A 19217-nucleotide genomic window follows, 5' to 3' on the forward strand; every position below is an offset into this window, starting at 1 on the left:
TCAGAGTATAAACCATTGCTGTTAGAAAGGTAAGTAATTTCAGTACCTCAGCACACCAGAACCACTAGGTCAGCTCTTCAACCTAAAAGACCTGCTGACTATTTGTTATTTTGCTCGTGTATTGAGCTCTCAGTTCTTCATTTTTCCCAACAAATATTTAAATCATGAGAAATTATTATTATTATTATTTTAAATAAGCCCTGTGGGAACTTAAGACTGAAACCAAATCTCTGAATATCATTTAGAGCTTAAACTGTGGCTTTTCTTGTTTGTTTTTTTAAATGGTGCTAAATCAAGCTTGATAAGGAAGATTATAATTTGACCCTTGCAGAACATATTATAAACTAAACCCACAGATCTGAGCATTTGCTGCCTGAAAGACCAGAACACCTGAAGGAATATTTTCCATCTAGGCAGGACTTGGCACAAATGTCCACTTTGAAGTCCATGCATATTCTCATGGAATATCCCACCAGCCAATGATGAAAACAAAACAACTGACAACCCTTGTTAAGCCAGTAGCAGTCTTCCTTCTAACTATGTTAACAAACTGTCCCAAGCAGAGCTGGGCAACAGTGGGTTAAATGAATTCTTTGAACCAGTGAAACTGGTGGCGAAATTGTCTGAAGTGTAAATTAAAAGCAATCCAATGCTTAAAAAGAACAAACAAAAAACCAAACCCAAACCTCCCTAATTTTTTATGTGCCAGTACATACATGACTTTCAAACAGAGAAAACAGAAGGGGATGAATGTAAAACCCTAAATCAATTAATATCTAAAAATCCCTGCCTAAATCTGCATGCAATATATTCTAATAAGCATAGGACTCACACAACGTAAGAGTTAGAAGTTCTGCATACATACGTGGCATCCAGTTGACATATGTTATTCACTACAGCTAACGCACTCCGTAAGTCCAGTGGATGTACACAGAGTATTTCATGATAGCTTTTTGAACGAGACCATGAAAGTCCTTTTCGGTATGACAAGCCTGGAATGACAATTGCATACATCTTTTTATGCCCTCACTCATTCAAATGAAGAAAACATGAGTCAGGTAGCTGACACTAAGATGCAACAACTCCAGTGTATGACTTTTTCCCTCATGCTTTCTAATCCTGACAAGCCTTTGAACATTTTCCAAGTTACGTAAAATAATACATCATAGCTAAGCCATCTTCAGCTAAAGAACACAGCTGAAATAAGACAAATACAGACTTGCATATATAAGAAATTTGTGGTGGCAGTCACGAGAAAGAAAAGCCTTCAACCTGTAAGGCATATGATAGTGTGAAATAAAACCTAATTTACAGATACGTACTTCTAAAACCTAATCTCTGCACCCAGGAGGTAGAGATTAAGTTGATATTATTTTTTCCCCCTTTTTTGAGGTTCTTAAAGTCACCACAGACTGAAAGCTGTGGCATCCATGAGAAGCACTACGAATTGGAAACTCTTCAAAAGGAAAATTAAAAACAATTGGCAAAGCTCCATTTGTTTCTGCCTCTGGCTGTGACTTGATGGAATGCTGTTAGACAACTGTTTTGCTGTTTCTGCTGTCAAACAACAAGATTGCTTGCCTTTACTGGTTTCTAAGCTGCTCGGTGACTAAGAACAGTTGATGAATTCAGTATATTCAAAGGAAAAGGCAACAATTAACATCTTGGATAGTTCCCTGACCTTATGACTACTGAGGGTGGCAGGGAAGACTGAGCTTCTCAGAGGGGTTCCTACAGTGATTCCCATGAACAGACCGTTCATTTTCCACAGCCCACCTGCCAACCTGACTTCTGCCAGTCAGTCAGCTCAGAGACGGGCTCTTATTTAAAGGAGTTAATTTAACTTCAGTTCTGGTTAAGAGAATAGGTATAGGACTTTCATCTTCCCTTTTCTTTATAAACCAGGCAGTGACTTCTGACTGGAGATAACGTAGATTTTTTCTTCAAAAAAGCAACTGTTTCACATACACTGGAATGTACAAAGACGACAAGGTATATGAAAGGACTAACACGTCAGAGGAAGGGAAAGAGACTTACTTGCTTCTGTGCATTATGGTTCAGTAACTTTAATAACGTACCATTACTGTGTATTTACATGTATTGGCAAAAATGTAAAATGCTTCGTAACTTTATACTTTTAAACTAAGCACATTTCAAATCAAAGCTCACCTGTTTTAGCGAGGCTTTTAAAGAGATCTGACAAAGCCCGTTGTTTTTGCATCTGAATATGCTTGGCCTCCGACTTCTGCTTCTCCTTATCTGCTGTCTTATCAAATGTCAAACTCTGCAGTTCAACAACAGAACCAATGATAACACCTGCATGGAAGACAGAAGGGAATGACGAGAGCTTTGAAACTTCAGTGAACGCTAACCAGCCATGGGAAGACAGTCTGTGAAGGGAACTACTTATCAACACACTTCCCAATCATGCTAGAAGTCAACAATGATACGCAAATCAGGAGTATCTAACCTGTGAACTGGTCAAGGCTTTCCAGCAGACTTAAGAATGAATTACTCTCTGTAACTGTCACACACATTTTCTTCATTTTTTTGGTAAGTTTAGGCAGGCGGTACTGAAGAGAATCCGCATGAAGCGTAACAACGTCCTGACATTCTTCTGTTAGTGGCTGCTGAGGAAAATTAAGGAAAAAATTCAATTACACACATATGATTGAAGCTGTCTAATCCGTAAATTATCACAGAGTAAACTGCTTCAAAAACAAGGGCAAAATTCCACGTTCATTTGAAACTCAAGAACTCCTGAAATCCCCAAACTCACTCAACATGGTTCAGTACGGAACAGTTCAGTACTGAATACATGTGGAAACACCTTGTTTACAAAAAGAAATCAATGCCAATTACCAGCGCTTGTGTATCAGTATACCAGTAGAAAAGCAATAAACAGTTACAGACGGTATAACAGTAACTTAAGAAATAAAATGTTCAACTGCTGTCATCACCAGGAGAGTGTAAATACTGTGCCAAGTCAATACCAAACATACTTGTCTTACCATGCTATATTTCCATCCACCTGCAGTTTCATAACACTGAACATGAAAAAAAGACCAACAAGTTGATGATATACTCAACAGACTTGACATTTACATTTTCTCCATAAATCAGTGAATAATAACATATAGATGAGAACATACAAAGTAACCTTCCTACACTTAGGTTTAGGAATACAGTCACCTCGGCAGCATCTGTTCGAGCGGACAGAACTTTCCTTAGTGCATTGTTCAGCTTCTGAACTTTAGCCTCTTTGTTCTCAGATTCCTCCTGCTGGTGCAAGCAGTCCAGTTGCTCTTCCTTACCAGTTTCCACTAAAGCAGGCTGACATGGCTCATTCAGAACAACTTCAAACTTCTTCATGAATTTAAAGAGAGTTCTAAATATCAAAGGAAAGCAAAGCAGTCACACCGAGTGTTCTAATCCTGGCAATATCTCAGCTGCTGGAAATAAGCGTTTCCAGGGGTAAAAGAAACATTTTTGCATTCAGATTTTAAATAAAAGAGATCTACAAAGAAGGTTCCAAATACAGCCATACATAAAACACTGCCATTCATTATGACCAGTCCCTAAATGGCTCCTTAATTTCAAGTTCTGAGTTACCTGCGAGTTTTCTCAACTGACTGTTTAATCGCCCAGAAGCTGACATCATTCCACTTGGAAATTTTCACAAATTCCTAATAAAAGAAATAATCAATGGGATTATTTACACAAATACAATGAAGTATTTGCACATAATCTCTCATGTTCATCAGCTACGATGACCTAGCTGTCTTAAAATACATCTTAGTGCACACGCAAATGATTGCATAGCCATATTATGCTACAAGCTAGGTGCTCATGCGTACTTAAATGTGAAAGCCAAAGGATCTTCACTACTTGGTGGAATTCTCCACGGCTAAACAAGACCAAACATTAACAACTCCCACCAACCCCTATGCCATAAAAATATCCTCTTGTCAATAAAGATGTGAAGTACTACATTGACCTCAATGGCCAACAGAACTATTATACACAAATTCTAACACCTGTTCCACCATTCGTCTCGTTAGTTGAACACAGTGACTGAGAGAAGTTTTCTCTTACCTTAAGTTCCTTTTCTATAGGATGACGAAGTTCAGCGATTCTGCTCTCAACACACTCTGAAAACTGCTTATAATAATTATAGAGATTCCACAGGATGCTGCACAGGATGTCTGGAAAGGACAGACAATAAAAATCTTTCAGAACGGGATATTCCACAGCATCAACAGCAGAAATGCAGCCTGGCTTTTTTTGTAATCATGAAGTTCGGTGAAGAGAATAACAGACCAAAGTTATACTTTCTGAGAGCAAGAAAATGCAGCATTAGCTCCTGTTGTATTTACGAGCTCTTAGCCACCTGATTGGAAAGCCTGGGATATGACAGCCAGGTAAAGAATATTCACCACGCTTAATGCTAACAACTTACCCTTTTCTGCTACCTGAGGCATCAGTAGGACATGGCAGTGGAAAACCAGCAATGCTTTAAGTCGTGCATGAAACTCTCCAAGCGTAGATCCTTCAATGAAAGCCTGTAGTGTGTTGACCAGCATTTTTAGGCTCATCTGCTCAGTTTCTGAACATCACACCAGAAATTTAAAAGGAGAGATGGAAAAAGAAAAACAAAATAAAACACTGCATGAAAACTGTAGACGTGAAAACATTGTGAACAACCAACTAAACACCAGGCTTCTATTGGGCAAGTTCCAAATCAAAGTAAAGAAAAATAGGCGATTCTAAATTAATAAGGAGTAAATCCAGCAAAAAATGTACCGAAAAACAAAAACCAACCAAAAAACAAAGAAAGGAGACAATAAAGAGGTAGCAGTAAGACCGGATTAAGGAGGACAGCTACATGGCCAATTTCAGAGTAAACCAAGTACATGAAGAATACTTGCTACTGAATCAACAGATCCTTTTTTAGCCACCATGAAAAACTATATGCTACAAATCAGACATTATCAGTTCCTTACTGCCTCAAAATCAAGATGGAAATAGATCTTAGAAGAATCTAGCAGCGGTTACAGTATCTTCAGAGCATTACCTCAAGGAGAAAACGCTGGGAGATGTCAAAAAGAACCCAGGGTTCTGAATTGGTCAAGACAATACATAAATTACTGATGAGATTGGAAGAGCTTTGCCTTATGCCTCAGAATGTTATCTTCATCTTCACAATTTCATAACATTTTGCAGGGTTAGAGACTGATAGTGGTATTTTTTTTCCCTGTTTTACGTAACTTGAACACCAGCAGACAGATTTGCAAGGCAGAGTATATGACAAAAGTATACAGACTGAAGGAACTATTTCTGCTTCGCACAGAATACTAGAAGCATTTCAGCTAGGATGCGAGAAGTGCTTTGCACAGCTGAAAAAGTCAGAAGCCTTTTTCAGCTGCAAATGAAAGCTTCCTGTAATCTAAACCCATTTAAAAACGTTTCTATAGCCCTAACACACCATTAGCAGAGTTCTACCTTCTTTAAGATGCCTTTTACAGACAACTTTCCCCTTACACAACTTACACTATTAACTCTATGCAACTCACAGGTGGCTTCAGAAAAAATACCAAGTCAAGCTCACTCAGTTTGGAAGAGCTTACACAGTCATGGAATTTACTGCAGGGCAAAGGGGACGAAAACTACACCTGAAAGTGAATAATTAAACTCTGCCATTTTAGAGTTTAGTTATACATCTCCATTAATTGCTGCAACTGTATCACACATTTATGTAAGAACAGCACTTACCTTCCACGTCAGCCTTGGCCTGCTCTTGCACATACTTCTCAATCATCTGGTAGAGTGAGAACCAGTGCTTTGTGGATTTCTCTACATGTTGCTTCGTAATATTATCCAGACTTACTGACCAGCAACTGAAACCAATCAGTGGAGCAAGAAGAGGAAAAAATAGTAATTAAATAATCGAGATCATGAGTAATTTGGGCTCCAAAACAACACCTGCTTTCTGTTTCTGCTAAACTAAGAGAAGATTTTAAAGATTGAGATAATCTGCACATATGCTTAATATACACAATCAACTACGGAAGGTCACGGCTTTGTCACTATTAAAATTATGAGAAAAAACAAAGGAGCCAGGAACTGTCAAAGAAAACCAGTCAGAGCCAGGCTGAGAAGTTTTCCTTCACAGAATATGAGGTGGACTTCTAGAATTCTTGCTCATGGCATACTGTGGACATATAAATTTTACATGGTCTTAACAGGACACCAGCTAATGATTTTTAAGTAAAATTTAATAGTGATTGTTAAAGTGACAAAACACCACAGGCTCAGCAACCGCCAGGATCAAAAACAGGAGAAGGCTGGGAAAATATTATTACGAATTACCCCAGTTGTGTCCTGCTTCTGTCCTTCCTGAGGCATGTGCATATGTACAGATGCAGTCACCACAAAAGGCAATATGGGGATGGATGTGCTCATTTTGAGCCAGTTCAACTACTTTTTCATTTGCATACCTATGCTCTATGGCAGCTTCACGCACACAAAAAGAAAACGTTCCACGGCTAAGGCAATAATACAATGGAACACGTCTCCGTATAGAGACAGAATTTTGGTGTCTAAAAAATAGCAGTAAGAAAGAACGATCCTTACTTCAACTCCAATCTACGCCACTGAATAATCAGTTGTGTGACCAAGTCAAGATGCTTCCGCAAGGACAAAGCTCGACTAGCATTTTCCTCCCAGTCCTGGGAAAATAAAAACAAAACAAGAAAAGACACAACATAAAACAACAATCAGTTTCTTTATAGAAAGCAAGAAATTAGTGTCTGCATAGCAAGACTCATGCAGTACTCTTCCATTGCCTTCCTAGCTCCTTAAACCAGCAGCACAGAGTAGTTCACTTTCCCAGACCCCGGAAAGCGTTAACAACTGAAAGCTGTCTATCACAGAACCTATATAAATAAGGAAGACTAAATGATAAAAAAGAAGTTTCCCTTAGCCCTCTTCTTACCTGTGCCTTTGCAAGAAGAATTTCCAAGCCATTCAGGAACTTTGAGAGGGGACTAGAGAGTGGGAAGCTCTGGATTCTGTCAATCACAACTAACAGCTGCAGAATAAAGCACAAGTGTTCAACCTACAGCATCTGACTCAAATGCACATGCTAACTTGTATTACAACTGCCATACTATAAAAGAGCTAAGAATATTTTATATTTTCAATTGCTTCTTCATTTGAGCATTACCTCACTAGTAGTTCATTAAATGTCAGCGTTATCACAGAAAGGAGCACAAATGACCTAATAATGTTAGGAGCTCCAATTGAGTTTCTTCATTAGTCTTCAAAAAACAACTTAAGAGCCACGCGGTACCTCTTAATTGATAATAAAGATATCAATTTTTAGAACACTATGAAAAAAAGCATTCTGGGAAAAATTAGAAGCCTGAATAGTGCAAGACTTCAAAACTCTTAAGTACAGCAGATCAATGACTGATGAAAGCTTTAAGAACAGAGCATGCAGTAAATGTTACTTAGCATTTCACAAGTAAAGCTGAATTGCTAAGAGTACCAAATATCTCTTCATGAAGAAACAGGCATGACTTCAAAACGTCTGTGTAAGTAATACTGATGTTTGGGCAGATATACATGAAGAGATCTATGCCTACCTATATATATTTACACACACAAGCAATTCTAAAATGCTTTGGGTTTTTTTCCCTCTAAACATTTGTTGAGTTGTCCTTACCTGGAGAAGTACCGGATGCTCTGGCCATTCCTGCAGTAACCTGTTGATTTCTTTAACAAAATCCTCAAGTACAGGTTGGCACTGTCGGACTTGCTTAATATTAGGATGCTGGTAAAAGTCATATGGGCCATCTTGCTGTAGCACAAGATCTGAAGTCATTTCCTCAAAAAGGGTATTGTGGAGAATAGTGCTAACTAGAAGTTGGCTTCCCAAAAGACTGTTGTTCATTTCGGCACCTAGGAAGCCAAAAAAAAAAGATGAATTAGCAGCATGTGTGATGTCTTCTTTTTCCATTGTACAGGAGAAGTTCATTTTTCCCTGTATCCCAAACTGCAGCATGTTATATACTGCAAGCACAGATGACTATGCCACTCAAAAGCACTGAGTTCACATACAATCATAGAATTACCCAGGATGGAAAAGATCTCGCAGATCATCAAGTCCAACCGCAGCCTAACCATAGTACCCTAACTCTAACAACCCTTGCTAAATCATATCCCTGAGCACCACATCCAAATGGCTCTTAAACACATCCTCGACTTTATCAAAATGCTATATAAAAAAATAACAGAATCTTAAGGGCAGGGGATGTGAGCCAGCCAGGAGATCCCAGTTCCTCAGTTCATAAATTCACCCTGAGAAGGCATTCAGTACAACATTACTATTGAGGCTCTGGGAAAAAGTAATCCAACAAAACAAAACAATAATTCTCATACGTTACACTTCAGATACAAACACACAAAAAGAAGACTGTAGAAACAGCTAGTCCTGCTGCACCATTTGCTTCTTAATTGCACACATACCTGTATTCTGCACAAAGTTCTTCTTCGAGAAGTGACAAAAATATTATCTATCTATCTATCTATCTATCTATCTATCTATCTATCTATCTATCTATCTATCCATCCATCCATCCATCTACCCATCCACACTGTTACAATGATTGTCATAAAGCGTGAAAAGTTGAAATTTCCAATTTCAACTCTGGAAAATTTCTGCAAGACCATCATCTTCCACAGGGTTATGCAGATGTAAGCACTTCCAATTTCTGACTACACCATAGGTTTATTCTTCAATTGAGTTCCATTAGAAATGAAAACAAACTTCTTTGCGCATTTCATTTCCCCTATATTTGGCCTATTTAATGATTTGCTACACAATTCATTTCTAACTCATTATTACAAAGATAATACTGTACAACATCTGAAACGTTGCTAGTAATCTTACCAATTAAAGGATAGAACTGTGACACCAGACATGCACCGGTTTGATAGCAGGAAATAAATGCGCTAAAATAATGTTTGGCTTGATGAGAAGGCAGACTCTGGTGATACCACAGGGACTGAGCAAAGTTTAAGCACAACTGCTGATGAACCATCATTACAGTTTGCATGGAGCTCTTGGACAAAAGGCCTCTATCAACTTCCAGTTGGTCTTCCATTGGCTCTCCAGTTTCCATTTTTTCTTCTAGGCTTGGCTGAGCTGTGATATCTTCAAAGTCCTACAAATTACATTATAATCAAAGATCAATTACAGTTTCTTCCAGAACAAGCACCAGCAGTTGTACCTGTCGCTAAGTTGCCTTGATGCTGTTTGATCACTTGGAGATCCCAATTATTACCTCTCGACTTCCCAGCCACACAACAATGCACATCAAAGAAAGGAAATCTCACAGCTTCAATCCAATAATTTAAGCAAGGAGACGACCAGAGTTCCGGACAGGCAATGAAATCTCAGCAGATCCTACTTGCTCAGGGAATCGCATTGCATTATTTCATAGTGAATAACTAATGATATTGTCACTCAGTTTTTAACTCAGGATAAGCTAGCTGTAGGGAGCAAAAAGATTTAACCTCACAGTATTTGCTATCTGTCTTTCCTAAACTCTAAACCGCATTTTTATGGTCTGAAGTAAGAACTGTTTAATGCCTCATCTCATTTTACTCACTGCGCGTATTTTCAGCAGCTACTTTAGACATAAATTTTGTGTTCCTTTAAGAGTTGTTACCTTTTCATGAAAAGGAAATCTCCTCCTAAATTCCTCCTCCTCCTCCTCTTCCTCACTTTGTCCTTTCCCATGAGTTTTACTTCTGAACCTGTACAGACTCTTTTCCATTGCCTCCTGCTCTTGGGCACGGCGTTCCTGTTCATCCCACTCATTTACGATCGCCTAGCAAACCACAAAGCAGCATAATGTGACACAAAGTAATGTTCAAAATATCCTCAAATATAATATATCAGTGAGGAAAAAACCTACCTTGCTTGGCTCTATAATTCTCTACAGCCTGCAGCAGTATATATCAACACCATCTAATCTGAACGGAGATTAGTAAATTGCTCTCTCAAGGGAAGAAAAAGCCCCTGAACTGTATGGAGTAAAGCACCTGGCCAAGTCATAGGCTTTCTTAGCCATTTAGTAAAGAATCTTTCCACAAAGCTTTGAGGATGTTTTTTTTTCTGTTGTTGGCTTTTTTGGGTGAGTTTTTTTTTGGTGGGATGGTGGTTGATGGGGAGTTGTTAGTAGCCATTACAGGCTTTGAGTTCATGACTTGATAAATACAAGCAAGTTAGGGTAATATGTTAAATTATCTTGCATCAGTTCTGTGGAAAAAAGGTTTAAGAGCATTATACTAGCAATTACCAAAGTAGTTCAGTACAATAATCCTGGCCATTAGGCCTCAGACATTACCTGACATAGATGTCTAAAAAGCTGCAGAGATTTCTGGTCCATCTCTCCTCTGGAAAGTACATGGCATTGAAGATGCAACAGTGCATTCACTAGGAGCTGTTCCAGAGTCGGACAAGACTTCTGCATCCTCTCAGATTCTCCTTCAGAGTGCTTCAGAGAAAACTTTTTAAGCCCATGAAGGACCTCAACTGAATTTACTGAGCATAAAATTTCTGCACGAGCGAAGTAAGTGGGAAAAGAACGGCCAACAGACGGGAATATCAACAAAGAAGTAAGGAGGTTGGTGAGATCGGTTGGACAAACGAAAGTATTGAGCACTGCACAAACTTCAGAAGCTACTAATCGCATGCCATGTTGCAATTGTAAGATGGCAGCTTGCAGGGGAATGATGGTATCAGGGAATGCAGCATACTCTTCTGCTAAGTGTTTTCTGAAGTGGTGGTGTGACTGTTGCCAAGACGCTTCTTCACTTAACAGATTTCTTATTGCCTGGAGTGATTTAGGTCTTTGCCCACCAAAGAACTGCAGAAGACGGGCTAAAAGATCTTGGACTGAAGAAACCTTTGCTATGCTGTTGATGTACTGGTGAGCCTCCTGGTACAAGCCATCGTAGAGTGGAGCCGGAGGCCTGAAGGCTTTTTTTCTGGAAAGACTACTTATTTGCTCATTCAGTCTTTGAATTCTTTCCTGCAAGAGCCTGTTAGGAAACAACACGATCAGTTCAGAAATACACCGCAAGAAATGTACTTCACCAACTGCATGCTAACACAATGGAAGACTGATAGCAAACATTCTAGTAATTCATGTAAAACAGTAAATTAGGTAAGAACAAGAAGTGATGCCCATATACTACACATACACCCCGTCTTCTCATTCTTCCAATATTTCTCCAATAAACTTTGATTTCTTTTTCTGTGCGTTTCCTAACAGCTCTGTGAGCATTAGGGAAAAAGCAACAGGTAAAACTCAGCCATTCAGGATAGGCTTTCAATGACCATCCCCTTTAAAACCTTAGTGCCCCCTTAACATTTCCTCTTTAAATTCTTCAGATTAAAAACAAAGAATAACGGCTACAAATTCTCAACTTTCACCACATATTCCATGTGAACCACCTCATTTCAAATTGTCAATAATATCACCACAGTTTAGCAAAGCCACCATAATTTGATATGTGATTGTATTTTCACTTCAGGGTACAGCTTCAATTTTCTCAAGATTTAAGGGTTACTACTATTTGTGACAGTATGCAATGCGTGGACAATTCCTTAATTTCTGCTAGTAAACAGAACCTACTGTATTTTAAATTATCACGTCAATATGCCAATTGCTACTTTTGAATCAACAAGCCTACTTTCTACAGAAGAATACAAATGCCATAAAGAAAACTGAGCCTCAGCATTCAGAGACAATGTTTCCAGCCTGAGCACCTAAGAAGTCACCTGAGATGGGGGTGAATGTAGTTAGAGAGTGCTTTGTCTTCAAGACTTTTTCCTGTATGCAGCTGGGATGACAGATCATTTGTTTTCCATTCACACTCCAGCTGGTGTAACTAAAAAGGCAAGAATAAACCATTCTCAGGTTTGGGTCTTGAAACAAAGTAAGTACAGCAGCATTTTGGACAATAAAACACATTAAAAACACCATTTGAAAACTGTGACCAAGAATTGGCCCAAGAACACCCAAACCAAACCCCTTCATGCAGATTTTACACATTATAGAGTTAAAAAAAGCCAACTCTACACCCACCTCTTCTTTGGCATACTTGAGCTTGTATTCTCTTTTAACAGCTGGATCAAATCTTGTTTGCGGAAGCCACACGTGAATCTGTAGCAATCCAATATTCACCCAGAGGCTTCCTCTCCAAGCTGTTTCTGGTAAATCCTTAAGCCCTTCCCCAAAGAACTGCTGCAAACAAGTGAGCAGGAGAACCATAAACTCTTTGGGAAGCAACTCCTGATCAGTGATACTTTTAAGCATCTTGAGAAGGTACTCATATGAAACAAGGTCCTTCATGAAGAGTTTCTCACAGCAGTTCAAAAATTCCTCTTGAAGATCTGTTGGAACCAGATCTACCAGAGCAGAGAGTTGTCTGCTCAGTATTATTCCTTGTAGTCTAGAATCTGTGTATCTGGAGGCAAACAAATGAAACAAGATGGTGGTAAGCAAGCTTCTGCAACATCCCTAGTTTAAGTAACACACATTTGGAGGGAAGGTCTTAATACCTAAAGTCTATTATTGAAGCAACAGCTAGGTTGGTCCACAGTGCTGTGCTGACTTCATGAAGTTGGCGTGCTCTTTCCATCCATTCACCCAGTGTCACACGGGATGATGACAAAACAGGAAGGCCACTGACATCCCACTGGCTTGTCTTGGTGCTGCTAGTTAGAATTTCAAAGAAGCACTTTGAGAAAACTGCTCGGGTCAAAATACCTGGGCCCTAAATTAAAAGATTAAGAGTTAGATCATTCATATCTTGCATTGGCTATGCTAAAATTTATAGTGTTGTTTTTGAATTAATTCATAAAACGACCTTCAACTTAGTTGCTCGATAAGGTAAGAAGGGACAAACCTTCACTGAAGGGTTCATATGGGATTTAGAAGACATCTTTTCCTCTGTTGCAGGTAACGGTCTCCAAGTTAACCAATAGTCAGGATCTGTGGTGAAAGCACTGCTCCAAAAGCATGCCAGAGCAGCATTAACTAGCTGAGATGACAGAACAGACATTTCTTCAGCAGATACCTATGGAGAAAGAAAAACCTGGATGTGAGGATAATGTAAAGGAAGCAAAAGAGAATCAAGCACGAGAACAATGCTTCTCCATTATTAAGATACTCCTTAAGGTACATTTCAAATTCACAGGTTCATTTGCATACTGTCACCAACAGACCAGGCTGCCCAGAGCCACATCCAGCCTGGCCTTGAATGTCTCCAGAGATGGGGCATCCACAACCTCCTTGGGCAACCTGTTCCAGTGTGTCACCACCCTCTGGGTGCAAAACGTCCTCTTCATATCTAATCTAAATCTTCCCTGTCTCAGTTTAAAATAACTCCCCCTTGTCCTATCACTATCCACCCTCGTAAACAACCATTCCCCCTCCTGTTTATACGCTCCCTTCAAGTAATGGAAGGTCTCCCCAGAGCTTTCTCTTTTTCAAGCTAATCAAGTCCAATTTCCTCAACCTTTCTTCATTTGAGAGGTGCTCCAGCCCTCTGATCATCTTAGTGGCCCTCCACTGGACTCACTCCAAGAGCTCTGTGCCCTTCTTGTACCAGAGGACCAGGTCTGGACACAGTATTCCAGATGGGCTTCACAAGAGCTGAGTAGAGGGGGTCAATCACCTCCCTCTCCCTGTTGGCCACCCCTTTTTTAATGCAGCCCAGAACACAGTTGGCCTCCTGGGCTGCAAGCACACTCTGCTTGCTCATGTCCAGCTTCTTGTCCACCAGGACCCTCAAGTCCACCCTGATGCGGAACCATTAATCACAACCCCCTGGCTGCATCCAGCCAACCAATTCTTAATCCACCGAACAATCCATCCTTCAAATCCATACCTCTCCAATTTCGATGGATGTGGTAAGGGACCATTGTCAAAGGCTTTGCAGAAGTCCAGGTAGATGACATCTACATAAAGTTACCCAATATTCTACTTCAAAGCACTTCAGCAGAACTTACAAGCTTACCAACAATTGCGGGAACACAGCTATCACTGTATTGTAGCTAAATATGATCTTGCTGGAATTTTTTTGGCATATTAAATTACTCTGCAGGAAAGATATCAAATGACTACCTCAACCTACTTGTTTTGCAACACAGACCTAAAAAAATCATCAGCACAAGAAGAGAGACAAATACTTTCCAGCATAAAATGATTCTAAATACACCAATATAACTAAGCTGGCATCTACCATTCAACCTGCTTACTGCTTTCTAGCGTCAAAAGTAGAGAAATGAAACAATCGTATCAATCTAGGTCATACAGAATTGTGTTATTTTAAGCTCAGCTGTGTTTTATTGACGTTTTATTCACACTGGGTTTTTTGCAGACTCACAGTGGGTAACCTTTTCCATTTCAGAGGTATTCCTACTTGGCAAAGATCGTAGAAAACTTCTGCAAGATTAATTTAAACTAAAATTTGTTCTTACTTCATGAAGGTGTAACAAGTGCCACAGTCCGGACAGCTGGTGAGAGGCAGCTGGTGTCAACTTCAGAGAAAAAGCTATAAGTTGAATTAAATCTGAACGCGTGCCTAACTCTTGACTGAAGTTCTCCCTGTAGGAGGTAAAGAAAATACAACCTAATCAATGCCTAAGCAGGGCACATAAATCACGTGCATAATAAAACTAATTCAGAACCACAGATAAAGACACAAGAATATCAAAGACCGACTGATAAGTTAAAATAACAATACTTTAAGGTGAACACACTGCAGGTGTGGAGACAGTCTTCCAGCTTTACAGTACTTGTGAAAATCATGAGTGCTGCATTCAAGATTGAACAAGTGATTTGTTGCACAAAAAGTCACTTCCTCTGAAATCGATAAACCAAGAGCTCTCTTATAAGCAATGGTAAAACAGCCTAAAAAATACACGTAGCTCCTTCAAGCAATGCTAACACTTCTAAAATTAATAACATTAAAGTACAAAATTTGCATGCAGATTACACAGCTCTTTCTGCTGCACGCAGCAATAAGCACGTATGTCAGTGCAGTTCCTTCACTGCCAGGTCTCTCTCTCAGTGTTGAATCTTAATGTTAATTACTAATATGAAGGACTTGTTCCTTACTGCCAGTTAGACTCTTAAAACATTCTATTTTTCCTTCCCTCAGCATCCATTCTACCTTTAATAAAGCTGGAGTCTAACATTTTACTCTGTGTTCCTACATTTGTGTCAACAGAAATCAGTAAAAAAAGAAACGTTTTCTCAATATAACAACAAACAACTCTTTCTTTCCACTGACATATTTTATAACTACCCAAATAACATTCTGCACAAAGGCAAGAAGTGTATGTGTATTCGTACATTTAAATATAAGCACATAAGCACACATTCATATATTCACATACACAGATATATACTAATATAAGTACAAAACTATAGATTTAGGTAACAATACACAGAGCTTTTAGCAAGGGATTCTGAATCTCATTAAAGTAACATAGGATTTCTTTCTCCAGCCACCTTACCTTCTTGTGGCCTTAGCCACGTAATCCGCTGTTAGTTTGTACTGCCAAAGCACACCCATGCACTCCATTGCAGGCCACAGCTGAACCCGACTGCAGAGCTGGATTAACACAGCAGGATCCAACTGGCTGGAGATGTTATCTTCAGTAAACCTTTCCTCCGTATGACTAAATTTAAGTCCTTCTGCTCTCAGTTCTGAATGTACAGCTTTCAAGAAATTCTTTAGCTGGCCTGTTTAACAGAGTGTAAAATGCACATCAATGGTATGTACTATACTTCTTGACAACAAACATATCCTGTCAATTTCTATACAAAAACCAGTGGTGATGGCAGGAATCATCCTGTTAGGCTCTTCAGAAGCATTACGTACCAAGGCTAACATCTTCTAAATGATTAGCTCTAAGTATGAGACCATCAGCTTGCAGCAGTGCTTTTTTCATCTTCCATCCAGTGGCAACAGTCTTCAGACAGCACATTTTTTCCTGCCATCTGCTTTCTCCGAAGACCAATCTTGCCTCTAAGATGTTAAGTGGTTTGCTGAGCACTTTTACTAGAGAAAAACATTCCATGCCCAGTTTATCCTGGAAACATTAAAAGGACGTATGAGCATGAGAGAATTTGTTTCAGCGCTGCTAACAAAGCAAACAAAATCTGTGACTATAGTCAGAACTTTAAGATTCCAAACTCATACACATGCAGCTGAAGTACAAGCTCCCACAGACCAACTAGAAAACACATATACAGCTTAACAATTCATTTGCAGCTGTACCCAATACAGTAGGAAAACAGAAACTGAAACAAATGGTCCACGATTCCTCCCTTACAAGTTTTCTTTGGTTTTGTGCTTTTTTGTTGTTTGTTTGTTTTTTTTCCCCACCTTTTCACTAAGATACTACATAAGTAGTAAGACAAACAATACCTCAACATGGCAATTCACCTAAACTAAGGGCAATAAATCCCCAAGCACAGATACAAGTTGGGCAGAGAATGGCTTAAGAGCAACCCTGAGGGCAAGAATTTGGGAGTGCTGGTTCACGGGAGACTCAAAATGCACCTGCAGCCCACAAGGCCAATCGTATCCTGGGGTGCATCAAGAGAAGCACAACCAGCATGTCAAGGGAGGGGATTCTGTCCCTCTACTGTGCTCTTGTGAGATCCCACCTGCAGTATAGCACCCAGGTCTGGGGTCCCCAACACAAGAAGGACATGGAATTGTTGGAGAAGGTACAGAGAAGGAGATGATCAAAGGGCTGGAGTACTTCTCCTGTGAGAGCTGTGGCTCTTCAGCTTGGAGAAGGCTCCACGGGGACATTACAGTGGCATTCCAGTATCTGAAGGGAAATCCAAATCTCTTGCGAGCAAAGTATCCGCACCTTGAAAGGAAGAGGTCTTCCTAGAGACTTCTGTAGAAGCTTCATGTTGGCAGAAGTACAGGCAGGATTGGCCAAGCAGTTCTGAAGTTGCTGTGAAACAGACTGAATTTCTTTGGAAACTCTTGGAAGAAAGACACACACACAGGAGAACAAAAGTCAACGCAGAAGTTTGAGGGGGAAAAAAAAGGATGCATCATGAAAGAAAGTTCTTACTTATGTAACTTATCCTTCCCCTTCAAGTATGGAAAATGAATAAAACCTTAAAATCACACAGCCAAGGAGAAGTCTAATGCTAAGAAATTTCTATTTTAAAATCTTAATAGATTGCACTTGCATTAATAATGGAATGCAACTCGGACAATAATGGCAAACAGTGATAATTAGTGATAGTACATAGTAATTAAAAGGGGTAATTTACATAAATTGACACAATCGTTTAACACAAATACACATCAAAGCCACTCACTTGTGCTGGTCTGATCCAATAAGCATCTGAGGAATTCTGTCAATTAGATGTTTCATAACCCAGTGCCAGTGCAAAGACAGAAGTGACAACCCTGGTGAATCCACTGTCAGAGTGTCAGAGACTGCCCAGAACCGATCACGCCACAGCAAGCAGTATAAAATCTAACAAGACAGAAAGATTCTGTTTTTCTTATTGCTGAGCATGTTACAAAATACTCCGTAATTCACTTGAGAGAAAAATCAGGAAATATTGTTGCTTTTATTAACTTCAGAATCATGCAATGCTTTATTATACCTGGTGGCACATAACCAGCAATCAGGCTAAAAACATCGCGTTGCTTTGCTGACAGCTGGAACCATGCGAATGAAAAACAAGTAATTCCTGGACCAAGTCTAAAATGTTGCCATTAGATTTTAACTAAACTATCTTTGTGATATGAAAAGGGAGAGTGAGAAGTGAACCACTCCTGTGAGTTGTACAGGCTGCCGTCCAGGTCAGCTGCCCCAGTCTAGGCAGCTGCATGTGAGCTTGATGTGGATACTCCCTCATTCATCGCTGGAGAGGGAAACAGACACTTCTTTGGCACAAATGAGACTATCGTAAGCAAGCACAGAAGACTAGGTTATAAAGTTCAAAAATGGATATCTATATCCCAGGTGTGTACATTTAGGAAAGATAATTCCCATACAAAGTCTACTCACATCATGCATATCATCATCACTTAAGGCCACCTGAGTAGATGTCACCCAGTGAAGTGTAAACACATCCCAGAGTTCAAAGAAAGCAGCGAGGTTGACCACAACTGCATGAGGAAGAGAACTGTAGCTTCCCGGATCTAAAGTTTGGGGAGAGGAGGAAAGAAATAATAATAGAGATGGAATATTCCATCCATGTAAAACGACAAGTAGGGGTTGACTGTAAAAATCACTAGATGCTCTCTGTGGGAAAACAAAACAAAACTAAGCCAACTGGAAAAGATCTAAAAATCAAAGAAGCAAAAATAATCCTTTACTATTTACACAACCCCCTGTTACCTCAATGCATCCAATACAGCAAAAATCCACGATGGAAACACTGATCAGTTGCTTCAGCGCAACGCATGAACTCCATTACTAAACGTTTCCCCTTTGTTTTAGGATTAAATGTGCCACTTGTAAGAGGGATATGTCATATTCATAGCACCCATTTCATAACAAGCCAAATTAATTGTATTTCTAATTGGACACAGAACCAAAAGAAACAGTGAAAACTCAAAGTACCTTTGTGGAAATCCAGAGACATTCTTAAGGCACTAGTTCTTGGCTTCTTGCTGAGAATTAAATTCTTTTCAGTGTAGCTCCTTTTTTCTCGGTCAAGAAACAACACTGCCCTGAATTAGAAATAAAGTTATCAGAAATCCAGCACTGTTAACTTAAAGCCTCTGTTCTATTAGAATACTGAACTACAAAGTAATTTTGATATTTCACTGCATTATTAAACAACATTCAACTGTAGCATAACTAGTTGCCAGAATATGGTTTCTACAAAAGCACGCTTGACAAGAAGCAGGTTCCTTACTTCCCACTGTTGTTTCCTTTGCTGGTGCTAAGCAGCTGCAACACAACCATTTGCAGGATACGTGAGCGGCTGCTTTCTTATACTGGGAATCCTAAACTTGTGTATCAGAATTTTTTCTTCTCATTAGGAAAACTGGTCCAAATCCAAAAGCAGGGCCATGAAACTTAAGTTTTACACAAGAGATTTCAAAGCGCTGCTTCCAACCTTCTATGCTTTACTCCC

At 39.5% G+C, this 19217-nt stretch overlaps 1 protein-coding gene across 3 annotated transcripts in view; it reads right to left on the reverse strand.

The window, feature by feature from the left end:
* Window positions 1-19217, reverse strand: part of MDN1 (midasin AAA ATPase 1) — an 86407-nt gene that overhangs the window by 21170 nt on the left and 46020 nt on the right. For 2 of the 3 annotated variants that reach the window (XM_072331400.1, XM_072331398.1), the window contains exons 52-76: window positions 18698-18807; window positions 18140-18273; window positions 17439-17599; window positions 16973-17093; window positions 15970-16180; window positions 15602-15830; window positions 14561-14687; window positions 12985-13155; window positions 12638-12852; window positions 12162-12543; window positions 11855-11964; window positions 10416-11112; window positions 9735-9896; window positions 8954-9227; window positions 7727-7962; window positions 6995-7090; window positions 6634-6728; window positions 5773-5897; window positions 4460-4606; window positions 4096-4205; window positions 3613-3686; window positions 3193-3388; window positions 2471-2630; window positions 2170-2316; window positions 866-992 (exon numbers count right to left, since the gene is read on the reverse strand). In XM_072331400.1, the coding sequence (XP_072187501.1) occupies window positions 866-992; window positions 2170-2316; window positions 2471-2630; window positions 3193-3388; window positions 3613-3686; window positions 4096-4205; window positions 4460-4606; window positions 5773-5897; window positions 6634-6728; window positions 6995-7090; window positions 7727-7962; window positions 8954-9227; window positions 9735-9896; window positions 10416-11112; window positions 11855-11964; window positions 12162-12543; window positions 12638-12852; window positions 12985-13155; window positions 14561-14687; window positions 15602-15830; window positions 15970-16180; window positions 16973-17093; window positions 17439-17599; window positions 18140-18273; window positions 18698-18807 (4617 nt within the window). The remainder of the gene's footprint in view (window positions 1-865; window positions 993-2169; window positions 2317-2470; window positions 2631-3192; window positions 3389-3612; window positions 3687-4095; window positions 4206-4459; window positions 4607-5772; window positions 5898-6633; window positions 6729-6994; window positions 7091-7726; window positions 7963-8953; window positions 9228-9734; window positions 9897-10415; window positions 11113-11854; window positions 11965-12161; window positions 12544-12637; window positions 12853-12984; window positions 13156-14560; window positions 14688-15601; window positions 15831-15969; window positions 16181-16972; window positions 17094-17438; window positions 17600-18139; window positions 18274-18697; window positions 18808-19217) is intronic. The other variant, XM_072331399.1, reaches the window with a different exon arrangement.

This window comes from Excalfactoria chinensis, chromosome 3 (genome assembly GCF_039878825.1).
Source record: "Excalfactoria chinensis isolate bCotChi1 chromosome 3, bCotChi1.hap2, whole genome shotgun sequence".
In the NCBI taxonomy this organism is placed as follows: Eukaryota; Metazoa; Chordata; class Aves; order Galliformes; family Phasianidae; genus Excalfactoria; species Excalfactoria chinensis.